Here is a 12182-nt window from a genome sequence, read left to right as displayed (position 1 = left end):
CCTTAGGAAGCAAAACCCGTGAGACAGTGACTTTTGCACGTCACACCCTACTTACAAACAATTTAAAACAAGTTCGCTGACATCTAACCTAGCAGCTGTAGGAATGCTTTTGGCAGACAAACTCCAGGTGCTAACAGCTCTTAAAACAACAACAAGCACAACACACAGCTGTCCAGCAGCAAAAGCAAGACTGCAGCTGAACCGATCACATCTTTTTAGCGTGCGTTCAGACCCCCCCTTCACAATGCAAGCAGTGTTATAAGTCCCACGAGAAAGAGATTTAACCACGCCCGGGGCAGGAAATAAAGGAGTAAAAATGAAAATTAAATTAAAGTAAAAATGAAAATAGTGCATATGTAACAATTCTTTAAATTGTTTATCTGGTAAACCAAACCCGGGGGTGGGCGAGCAAAGCGAGCAGGGGGAGGAGCCCCCTAGTAATAATAATAATATTAATAAATACACAATGTAGCGGGGGCGCGATAGCTGAACCGCGATATAGTGGGGGATCATTGTACATCTTTTACTCACCCCACTTTGTTTGCAGTGTTTATTCTCAGGTTTCAGTGGAGAATGCAGATAACAAAATTACTGAAGCAATTGAAGCTTTTGTGAAAGTGTTTATTTGATCTTTGGAACTTGGGCTTTACACATTCTATAGTTTACGCCTACATTTTGTAATATTTATTACTAAATTATGAAAAAGTTTCTGTTTTAACAATGTGTTTACATAGATTACTGTAGAAACGGAACACACATGAAATGCGTGTGTTCCAAATAACGATCTATTATTTCCACTCTAAAACTCCACTCCCAGATAATCAATCAAGGCATGAGCTGGGAGAAGTTCGTGCACGTTCTAAGTCGGAGGGGGAATGGAATAGCCGGCTGCTGGCAGCTTGTCTTTATCAGCACATTTAGAGGACAAAAGATGCTGGCGGAGAGGTGTGAACTGATTTAAGAAGCGATTTAAGGTGGGCCGGATCTACGAGTTTTTTCGTAGGCTCTGGTAATTCTAGTGTTAATAGAGACCCAGCTTGAACAACAGCAAAAAGTATCAAAACGAAACTTAATGAAACTACTCATGTTATATAATCCAAATGCTTGGTATCCAGTAGTACGCTTACCATGTCCCAAACACATTCTTTCTTGCACATTTATTTTGATAGATTATTTGGGCCATAGCTACAGGGCCTCTGAGTTTCAACAGCATTTTCTGAAGCTACACTGCCAAACTAGCCTACTGCGTGTTGAAGATCCTGGGATATGCACAAATATAACACATATTGTCCAGCTAATAATGTTTTCACTCAGTTTTAACTTTTAATCTCTAACTATGTATCTTTCTCAGACTACACTTGGTAACAGTGATATCATGTGAAGCGCAATGGTAGCCAATGAACAGGCTACTACTGGGTGGGACTCCTGGCTAATGAATGAGGGGTTGGCAGGTCTTTAATTCAAAAGATCTTTCCCGTTTGTGTGCGCTTTATTGTTGTGTATGTGAGTATTTTCTGGAAGTGTATAATTTTACAATAGTTTTGCAAAATTACAAGTTAGGAATGTTGTAAGCATGAGCAGATACTTGACTTTTGAATTATACGGCACAAGATTTTGCCATGAATGTTTTGGTTTTATTTGCCATTGTTCATTATGGGTTCCCATTGAAGCCCAAAGTATCAGGAGTTTTGTTATGTTCATTCTCCATGGACACATGAGATTATCAATTTTTCCTAAGCCCCTTAACCTGCAACTGCTTTGTCCTGGGTATGACGTTAACCTGCATCCAGCCCCGCAAGCAAGTCCTCCAACTTGCAAGGGAAAGTTTGGGGGTTGGTGGCAGGATTGGCACTCCAGCCACGGTAAAAAAAACTCACATTGTTCCAGTGTGGTGATGAGGTGTCACCTGTTGCACAGCTGCACTCAGGTCCCAGTCCAGGTAGTTCATCGTGTGCTGGGTATGGCAACGTGCTCTCTCTAACCATCATAACAAAGAATTAGGGCTCAGTAACGGGTGCAAAGATGATTATTATTTGATTGAGGAATTACTTTAGAATACAATATACACTCAATAAACTCATGCACGTCAACCTGAACATTTGTAGCTATGGGTTATTTAAATGGCCTAGAAATTCTAACAGTCCCGATTGTACTACATCACTGGGCAGCTTCAGAGTGGCGCAGGGTTTGCTGGGAAGAAGGACGATTAGGTGCTATCTTTAAAAAGAAGCTGAAAAACACTGAAAGTGATTGCGAACCTCTGTGTCTATTTGTTTCTACGCTTCACACTCTATTGAATTACAAAGAGAACCACCATGGATTATAGTTCTTTCTGGATTGATGTGCTTGTCCTATGCCTACTTGTTTATGAGGTTTTGTCTTGGTTGAATATGTTTTCATCTGGAGAGCACTCCCAATCACACCAAATCGTGATGTAACAACTGGAACCCTGTAGGACAAAACTACACATTTCATTCAGAGTACTGTTCACAGTGTTTTTTCATTCTGCTCATCGTCGTCATCCACACCTGATGTACTGGACTGTGTTGTAAGTGTGACTGGTACTTACTGTTTAGCACCGCAAAGCACCCTTGCATATTCCCCTGTGGAGTGTCTAGTGTTGCTAATCACCAATACACAAATGATAAAAGTTTTCCTCTTTGCAGTTTCAGGAGTTATGGCACCAAGAAAAAAGGTGTGCAGCATAGAGACAACATAGTCCACTACCAACTGTGATAAGGTGTGATTAGTGCATCTGACATGTGTAGTTTCATTTTTAATACTTTGTCTCAGATTACCTGGATGTAAGTGTGCGTGGCAGAAACGAGCACCCGCAAAGTACTTAAATGGGGAGTTGGCTGAGTGCTCATTCACATGTATGAGAGCAATCAGCAAAATGATTCCTCATTAGTGCTCTGCAGATTGTTTAGAGCACCTACACTCACCAGGTGTATAAAAGATCAAATAAGGGGAAAAGGAAAAGGAAGAAAGAAAACCAAGATGTAGAAAACAGAAAGACAGAATCAAGCAGGCAAGTAACTGATGGAGAGATGAGGGAGAAGCTATTGAGATTATCCACAGAGGAAGATAGTTAGAGCTGTCCCAGTTGGGGAGATGTGCCTTTGCTGAGTTGTGGAACAGGAATGATCGGGGCTTCAGGGGTTTGCTGGACTGATGAATGGTGGTAGAAAGAGGGATGTGAGCTTAGACCTTCTTAGCAGTGACCGAAGGAGGTGGCAGGTAAAGAAGTTGGATTTTGGATGGTGTTCACCATCATCTCAGCTGTACTGAGTATACCAAAGAGCAAGCAGGGGAGACTAGAGAAAGTGAGATTGGAGCACAGGGAATGTGATAAAGGGAGTCAATGCTGACTTTTGATTTCATTTTTGGCTTTAACTTATTTATGAATTTAGTTATTGGTTTTACCCTCACTGCACTGTTAATTCATATACTGTTTATTGAAGACTTTTGACCTGCACTGCACTTATTGAACACTGCTTTGATGTTAATAAAATGCACTTTGCACTTTTAGACTGATAACTGTTGTTATAATCTCACTTTCCCAAGCCCATGCTCAGTTATGTTTATCAATGTCCTGGGAGATAAAAGAGGCCTATGCTATGTGCACTTAAGGGATTCACACCCACTCACCCATCCATCCAGTTTCTGAAACCACTTTGTAAAGGATATAGTTTTTGTATCTATATCAAAAACAGTGGGCGCAAGACAGAAATCGAGAAATTAGAACATGAGGCACACATCTGCAATCAGGCACAACTTTTACATTTGACAGTTAATATAACATGTACATCTTTTGGGTGACAGAGGAAGTGCAATACTTAGATATCATCCCTACTGGCATGAGGGCAATATGCAAACCCCACAGAGACAGAGTGACTTGATAATTAAAAACCAAGATCTTCGCAGCAATGAGGTTGAAGAACTAACTAATTTGAGACCAAACTAACTACAAGATCCTAAATAGATAGATAGATAGATAGATAGATAAGTATTATAGTAAAAATAATATCAGAAAATATCGAACATCTGTCACATTGTAAGTCATCTATAATGATTTTTGGAAGTAAAGATTCAAATTTCAAATTCAAAATTCAAAAAGACTGGTCAGAGGACCCATGTTACCCTTGTTCTCCACTGAAAGCACTTACAATGAACATGTATCAGATCTAGACCAGCAATGGAAAAAGGTGGACTACTAAAATCACATTCCACTTTTAATTCATGTGGATGGCCGGGTGCATGTGTGTCATTTACCTGGGGAAGAGATGGCAGCAGGATGCACTATAAGAAGGCAGCAAGCCAGCAGAGACAATGATGATGCTCCAGTCAATGTTCTGCTGGGAAACCCTTGTGTCCTGGCGTTCATGTGGATGTTACTTTGACATGGAGCACATACACTCCTTTATGACAGTGGTATTCTTTGATGGCAGTGGCCTTTTATAACAGGTTAATGCACCCTGCCACACTGCAAAAAATTTTCAGGAATGGCTTGAGGAAAATGACAAAGAGTTCAAGATGTTGACTTGGCCTCCAAATTACCTAGATCTCAATCCAATCGAGCATCTGTGGGATGTACTAGATAACAAGTTTGATCCATGGTGATCCCACCTCGCAACTTAAACGAACTACTGCTAATGTCTTGGTGCCAGATACCAAAGGACATTTCCACCGGTCTTATGCAGTCTGTGCCTCAAATGGTTAAAGCTGTTTTGGCGGCACGAGTGGGACCTATGCAGGATTAAGGTAGGTGATTTTAATGCTGTGGTTGATTGGTATACAGTATACTGGTCCCAGAAGGAGATGTTCTCTGTGACTTTAGTCTCCATCCATGTCTATTTGTAAATAAAATAAGTTGAAATAGTAGTGATTTGGTGGTACAGTGGTTAGCACTGCTGCATCATAGATCCTGTATCCAGGGTTTGGTATCTGTTTAGTGGAGCTTATTCCTTTATCTTGTTTCTGCCTGGGTTTTCCTCTGGGCACTCTGCGTTTCCTCCCACACCCCCAAATATTAGTGTAGTAGTTTAACTCAGCAATTCCGAATTGGTCCCACTGTTTGCACAAGTAGTCTTTAAGATGGATTGCTGTCTTGGATGTTTCCTGGCTTGCTTCCATCTCTGCTTGGATAAGGTCCAGTCTCCTATGACCCTAAGCTAGATAAAGTAAGTGTGAAAATGCTATATTTCTGTGTCATGAAATACATGCATTCCATTTGGAGATAATGGCTCCCTCAGTGGTTTAGGAAAGTCCCAAAACCTTTGAAATTGCTTTGTATCCCTTTCTAGACTGACAGATATTATTGGCCAGTTCCTTCATAGTCTGTTTAGGAATTTCCTTTGATCATAGTATTATGTGCTTTCTGAATCTTTGTTAATGATTTGACTCAGATCGTAAGGGTCAAAGTGACTGAGGTTTATATTGAAAGAAGGAAGGAAGGAAGTCTGGATGTGTTCACTCAGGTGATTGCTTTAACCAGACTGATGTAAATAGTAGGCAGTGACTTTTTCGCATAGTTCGATTTGGTTTTGGATAACTTTGTTCACTTAACAAATGAAGTAAGTTACAAAAATGTGTTATTTCTTTACTCAAGTGTCCTTGCACTAATTTTAGATTGTGATTGAAGGACTCAAAACAGTCAATAACATAAATTTGTAATAACAGAGGAAATCAGGAAGTGCAGCTTTTTCACAGCACTATATGTATTTATCAACAGTGAACTACTGGTAAATTACAGCTGTTGTTAATCCAATATACTCCAGACTTGCACTATGTCATTCAAACATAATTTATGGTATGTCGTGCATATTTAGAAACCTCTGCAGAAGGAAAGTTGTTCAGTGGTGTGGTCTCCCAGTCATAGGCAGGACAAGTGGGCCTGGAAGTCCAACGCATTATGCCAGCAACATTCTGACACATCAATGTAATGCCCATCTTTCACTTGCTAAATCTTCCTAAACTGTGGGGTTCAATTTAAAGCAAACTGAACTATGTAGCCCTCTTCTGAATGGGTTAAGCATTGCTGTGTGTCGAAAAATGTTTTCCTAATAGAATGACTACTATTGACACATTCCTCAGTTTTCCTTATTTGTTCCGTCGAGATGGTCTGCAACAGCTGGTGATGCACCTCTTTGTATATTTATGCTTCCTCAGTATAGGTGACATAGTGTCTTTACGAGGTGCCTCAGTTATGACTTTGATATAAAGTGTTGCAAAAAATGAGCTAACAAGAGACAACTTGCTCAAGGTTTATAACAAGATAAGTTGTTGCTAGTCCCTTTTCTCACTACTATAAAACAATTCATGCCTCAAAATTATAATTCAGTAATCCATAACTTTTTCAGCTGTGTTTTTCCTCCTTCGGGTTAATGTACAGGATATTTAATTAAACTATTTTTTAATAAAATTTAAAAAGAAATTAGCATTATTTTCTGTTATAGGTATGCCACTCATTTCAAAGTGGAATCTGAAATAGTTAAGATCAGCAACATCAGTTAAAGCAGCAGGAGCAGAAAGTAAATCATTTATAGTATGACGTAAAGATTATGTTGTCTGGGGATGTAGTATAAACTGCTCGAGAATTTGATTAGGCTGCACACATCACTTATGTGTTCATTTCAGAGTGAGTATCGTACTCTGTGGTGGTCGTGCCTCCAATACAGCGGTCTTAGTTCCTGTCTTGTGCCTGAGGCTGCTGGGATAGTCTGGCTTGTCACAACCATAAATTGGGAAAAAGTTTATCGGAAAAATCAAAGGACAGACGTATTTATTTGTATAGAACATCAATAATAAAGCCTTATTAATTCTTCAAGTTATTTTTATTATTCTTAAACGAAGCTCTTTTTGTTTGACACCAAAGAATAAACTATTAATGTTATCTTCTTCTTTTATCTTGACACTGTATACTTAAACAGAGCAGTGTAGTGCAATATAGCTTTTTATCCTCTGAATTATCTCAATATTTCACACCTTTTTTAACAGTGTATTTAAATTACCATAGTGTTCAACAGAAAATTACATAAACAAAAAAAAAAAGATCATTCCACAATTAAGGATTGCTTTTCTTTTGATCAAGAATCAACAAAACAAATTACTCCAAACACAAGAACAGCATTTATTAAATCTTGCTTTATTATTATTTTTTATTTTTGTTTCAGTCTTACCTAAGGATCTTGGTAGAAGCCCATATCTAATAAATCAGGGGCTTCCTTCTAATCTATCTATCTATCTAATGTACTGCTTACATTGAAATTTGAAGTGAGTCATTCAGACACTGGTGCCACAGTTATGAGATGGGGGGGTACAAGCAACTACGAATGGTACAGGACTCCTGGTGAGCAGCAGACTCTAGTCTCAGGCCTCCCAATGTTGCTGGAATTTGTTAGTCAACCACTGCAACACTAGTCTCGAGGGGTAGATGTGATTCTCAAATGAGAATACACATCTGGGGTCAACTTGTTAAAAGGCCTGTAGTGAACAGTGGGAGAAGGCTCTGCCCATAAGGTTCATTCCTAAAAACCTATCCCCTAATTTCCTCCAGTCTGTGCGCTTTAAATGGCTAGGGTGTCCCATTTCTACTGATGTGTTAAAAAAATATGTGAAATAACTTTGCAAAGGCAGGGAGAGAGAAAAAGAAAGTGAACACAAAAACTTGATGCTAAGAGAAAATAGAAAGGTAAGACTGCTGTTATCAATTCAGGAGCTTAGTTGCACAAGGAAATTTAAATAATTAACTTGTACATTGTAATGAGTGTGGCAACAGAATAGACAAACACACGCCATCATCTGTTAGAGTTATCAACATCTTGTGTTTTGCAAACATTGATAAGCTTACCTTGGTTGCCACTCTTAAATAATTTTAGAGTGGTTATAGTTCTAATTCAGCCAGCATCGGTTTCCTGTGGAGTGTTTAGCTATATCACCTTAAAATATTCAAGTCAACTGAGATGTTTGTGACAAGTCAGCTGTCTCCATGTATTTAAAAGCACCACTTACAAGCTGCCAGCTAGATTTAAGGTAGAAAGACAGAGGGAAATCCTGTCTGGAGAGATATTGGTTGTTTATTTGATGATAGATATGCAGACAGGCTACTGTAAAACACCATTTATAGGTGCAGGATTGCAGAAACAATTTATTTTTAACCATTTTATGCTTGTCTTGGTCCCTTTTTCGTTAGAATGTCCTTGTGTGCTTTCAACTTTGTGTGACAAAGTGAGGTATTCTTTAGCGGGCACCATACCCAGAAAGACACAATTCTAGTAAAGCTATGCAAAGGGTGAAACAAATTATAAAAAGAAGGGTAAGAAGGAAAGATCAACATAAGGCAAATAGCAACCAAAATAACAAAGACTTTGCCCCTGTTTGCCTTAATATATACCACCCAGAAATAAAACCTAAGAACTCTTTCCTACTGCCCTGTCTTCCTCTTCCTCGTCTCCTGACTTCAAGATCATCTAACGGAGGTGGTGGATGCTCTCATACGGCTGCTCCCAAGGATATTTCTGGTGTCTACTGTGCTCAACACAAAGCACCTCTGCACCTCTGGGTTTCCACAGAGACTCCTTTAAATATAATCCTTCCGATAATCTTAACCCTTACTGTAGGATGATGCCACCAGCCTGGTGAATATTTGTTTCTATTGAGCTCAACCCCAGTCAGGCATATGTAGGGGTGGTAAAACATCAAATCTGGGAAGTGCAACACCTTGCAATCCCATCCCACCCCCTGCTGTCATTAATAAGTGCTGAAATAAAAAATGATACACTTTATGTGACTTGTACTTAAGAATGTACGGTATATCACCCATGATAATTTCCAGTCTTTGCAGATTATGAAATTTTCAACTTAAAGGTAAAGTGCTATCCAGTGTAGGTTTTCTTATTAGCTCTCCAACACAGAATATGTTCCCTTATGAAAAAAGAACCATGCAGGATCATCAATTCTCCATTACCACAACAAATTAAACTTACCCTAAGAGCAGCTCTGGAGAACGATACCATCGTGTGGCCACATACTCCGTATAATTAGCATTGCTGCCTTCTGACAAGTTTCGAGCAAATCCTGCAGTGAAGTGAACAAACAGGTGAGAATTAGCTTAGGGAGTTTTCTGTATGTCGCCAAATCTACCAACACTGCATGAATTTCTAGAATGAAGATACATACACTGTGACTTAGTGGCCTTGTCACCAGCTTTTTTGCAAACACTTTTATCAGCAGCTACCATTTCCCAGGTTTCTTATAAAGCATCCCCCAATTATCTCTCTGTGTGTTGCTGACAGACTATTTCAAGCTGCCCAAGCTTTCACAAGTCATAACATTAGCAATAACTGCCTCTCACTGGTTGACCAGGCTGTTAGTGGTTAATGTGCATCTAATACTGGAAAATTCTCACTTGTCAGCTTCTTCTCATGCTCTTCTCATCCCTGCTAAAGTCTCCATTGCTGTAGACTTCTGTTTCCTGTTTTAATTGCACCTCCTCACCATGCTAAGTCTCTAAGGAATATCTAGTTTCAGATAGTTCACAGCTTTATAACATGCACTGATTGAAACTTTCTGTTGTTGGATAGTCAGCTACTTCTAAAAAAAATAATTATCTTAAACATTTAAATGATGAGATTATTCTTTTCTAAACTCAGAGGATTCAGCAAGCAGTTTTGAGAATGCAGAAGAACATGTAGCCATTGTGGATGCTAGAGGCGCTGTTGCCCCTCTAAACCCATCAGACAGACGTCCAGGACACACGTGTAAAAGCACCAAGATTTCTTTTAATAAATTCTTCAATACAGTGCACAAAGCACCACACACTCCACAATTCTCTAATAATTATAATAATAAACAATAATCAATACAATAATCACTCCTCCCAGCAGCTCCGTCACTCTACCACCCAACTCTGGCTCTCTTTGGTGGGATTCCCAAAGTCCTTTAAATAGTCCATGACCCGGAAGTGTTCCTTCTCCAGGTCAAACGCCACATTATCCTTTTCAAGTAGCCCGGAAGTACTGCGGGCTTCCGTCCTCGTGCCTCCAAAGTATTTCTGGGTTGTCGTAAGAGTAATAGTCCCCAGGTTCTTTATGAGCTCCCCCTGGCGGCACCCACGGCACCCAACAGGGCTGAGGAAATGGAATCCACATCCCAGGATGCTTTGAGGGAATCCAGAGAACTTTTGCCGTCCAGGGGAGCTGCCACATAGCGTCCCGGGGGAGGCAGTGTCCCGAAAAGGCTGCTTTCTTCCATTCTTTTCTTTTATGGACGTCTTGGCCGGACTGAACCGCCAGCTGTCCATCACACCGTATTTCCCAGGAGTGTTTTTGCATGTCTTTTTGTGTAGTTCCTATTCTATGATAACAGCAGTGTAATGTAGATTCATATTTAAATTTTTGATTATTGTTTGTAAATTGTTATTTAAGAATTATTACTGATTTAAAGAAATAAACAGATCTATTTACACAAGTTACTATCAACTTCCCAGAGTTTTGGGAATGCCATCACAGATAACATTTTTTAAGCACTGCTTTGGGGAATGTTGTTGGTGGTGGTCTTGAGGTTGGAGAAAAGCTACTTGTAACCATTTTTACAAAAACATTCTATGAGACATCCCTTCAGGAAGGAACAAATAAACCTTTGAAACTGGCCAGCCCAACCTGAGATGAAAGGGCAACAAGAGTTAGCCTACAGATGGAAACAGGTCATGCTGAAACAAGAACTAGTATGAAGTAGAGAGTTGGCTTATTCCAGTCATCATTGGAGAACTGGGCCGTGGCTGATTAAGATTAGTTGTTGAATAAGGAGAGTCACTTTGTACCATGATGCCACCTTGCTCCATGACATGAGACAGGAAACCAAAGGATTGGCATAAATTTATATCTGTCCCTTTCTCTCTGTCATTTTTCATTGATGTATGGAGGAGAAGACTAACCCCCTCCCTCTTGGTGGCTATATGTCTTTGTGGTCTTAATGCAGATGATTACCCGGCTAAGAAGTAAACCGAGTATAACTAAATGTTTATGCACCCCTGGCACTACTAGCAGTATCAGGCTGCATAGTTTGAAAAGACACATTCTGTTTGCTTTTTGTTTATGGCACTAGATATACTATTTGAACTTATTAGGAACAGATTTATTATAAATTATTGACCTACTCCTCATTGATGGCAATCCTTACATTATAACTTTCCTATAATTCAGACCCTACCCAGTCTCTGTATTGTCCCAATTGTTTGTGATCCCAGAACTAACTTGGCACCTCACTACACTAATAACTTATAGAAAATGAATAGGCTGAATGTAAAATAATGCCCAAATAAATGAAAGTTGTTATGCTCAAAACTCATCTAGCATTATGGTGGTGATTTCTATGCCACATGCAAGAATATCCTAAAATCAAATCTGTCAATTTTAAGCTGCTGTAATTTCACATTAAATTCAGAATTATATGTAAAAGTCTACATGTGTCTGGTTCTTTATACAAAATGCTGATTTTTCCTTGGATTTTAACATTCCTACTAAAGAGTAAAGAAATGGAAACTCCAAAACCAATATGCTAACCAGAAATGTAGACCAAAAAGAAAACTGAAAATGTTTACTATTAATCTATATATATAAAAGCCAAATACCACTCACTCATCATGAAATCTCCCGAACCATGAGGACTTGCCCTTGGCCCATAGGTGCTCGCTAAGAAACGGTTTTAAAAATTTCATGGTCCAAGCGCAAAATTTCTTATAGTTTTTTAGACCCGTTTGTATGTCTGTCCACTTTTTACGAGAGAACTACTTAACGGATTTAGATTGGTATTTTTCTATAATTTGTGACTTTCTCTTTGCGCTAAGTATCATAGTTTGCTTGTGGTACTGATTTATTAGCGCAAATCTGAGAGAGAATCATCGGGCTGCGGGGAGGGGAGCAGGGCCCTCCTCACTCACATGTCTGCCTTGGGGTGTAACCTTAAATCCGCTTAGTTAGCTAATGAGAGAACTGCTTAACGGATTTAGATCTTTTTTTTTCTATAATTTGCTTGCACATTCCGGTTAATTTTGCAATTTCTCTCATTGTGCTAAGAATCATAATTCGCTTGCAGGAGCAATATATTTGTGCTAATCCTAGACAGAGGCTGCGGGCCGAGGGGAAGGGGAAGAGTGACGTCAGGAGTAGAGTGCTGGGCTG

At 39.4% G+C, this 12182-nt stretch overlaps 1 protein-coding gene across 3 annotated transcripts in view; it reads right to left on the bottom strand.

Moving 5' to 3' along the window:
- The window catches only part of cdkl5 (cyclin-dependent kinase-like 5), a 520592-nt gene that overhangs the window by 76593 nt on the left and 431817 nt on the right, over positions 1 to 12182 (bottom strand). For all 3 annotated transcript variants that reach the window (XM_028799820.2, XM_028799821.2, XM_051927101.1), the window contains one exon: positions 8988 to 9078. In XM_028799820.2, coding sequence (XP_028655653.2) covers positions 8988 to 9078 — 91 coding nt within the window. The remainder of the gene's footprint in view (positions 1 to 8987; positions 9079 to 12182) is intronic.

This window comes from Erpetoichthys calabaricus, chromosome 4, assembly GCF_900747795.2.
Source record: "Erpetoichthys calabaricus chromosome 4, fErpCal1.3, whole genome shotgun sequence".
NCBI classification, from domain to species: domain Eukaryota; kingdom Metazoa; phylum Chordata; class Cladistia; order Polypteriformes; family Polypteridae; genus Erpetoichthys; species Erpetoichthys calabaricus.
Note: the sequence above shows the minus strand (reverse complement) of the source record. Positions and strands in the feature narration are given on the sequence as shown.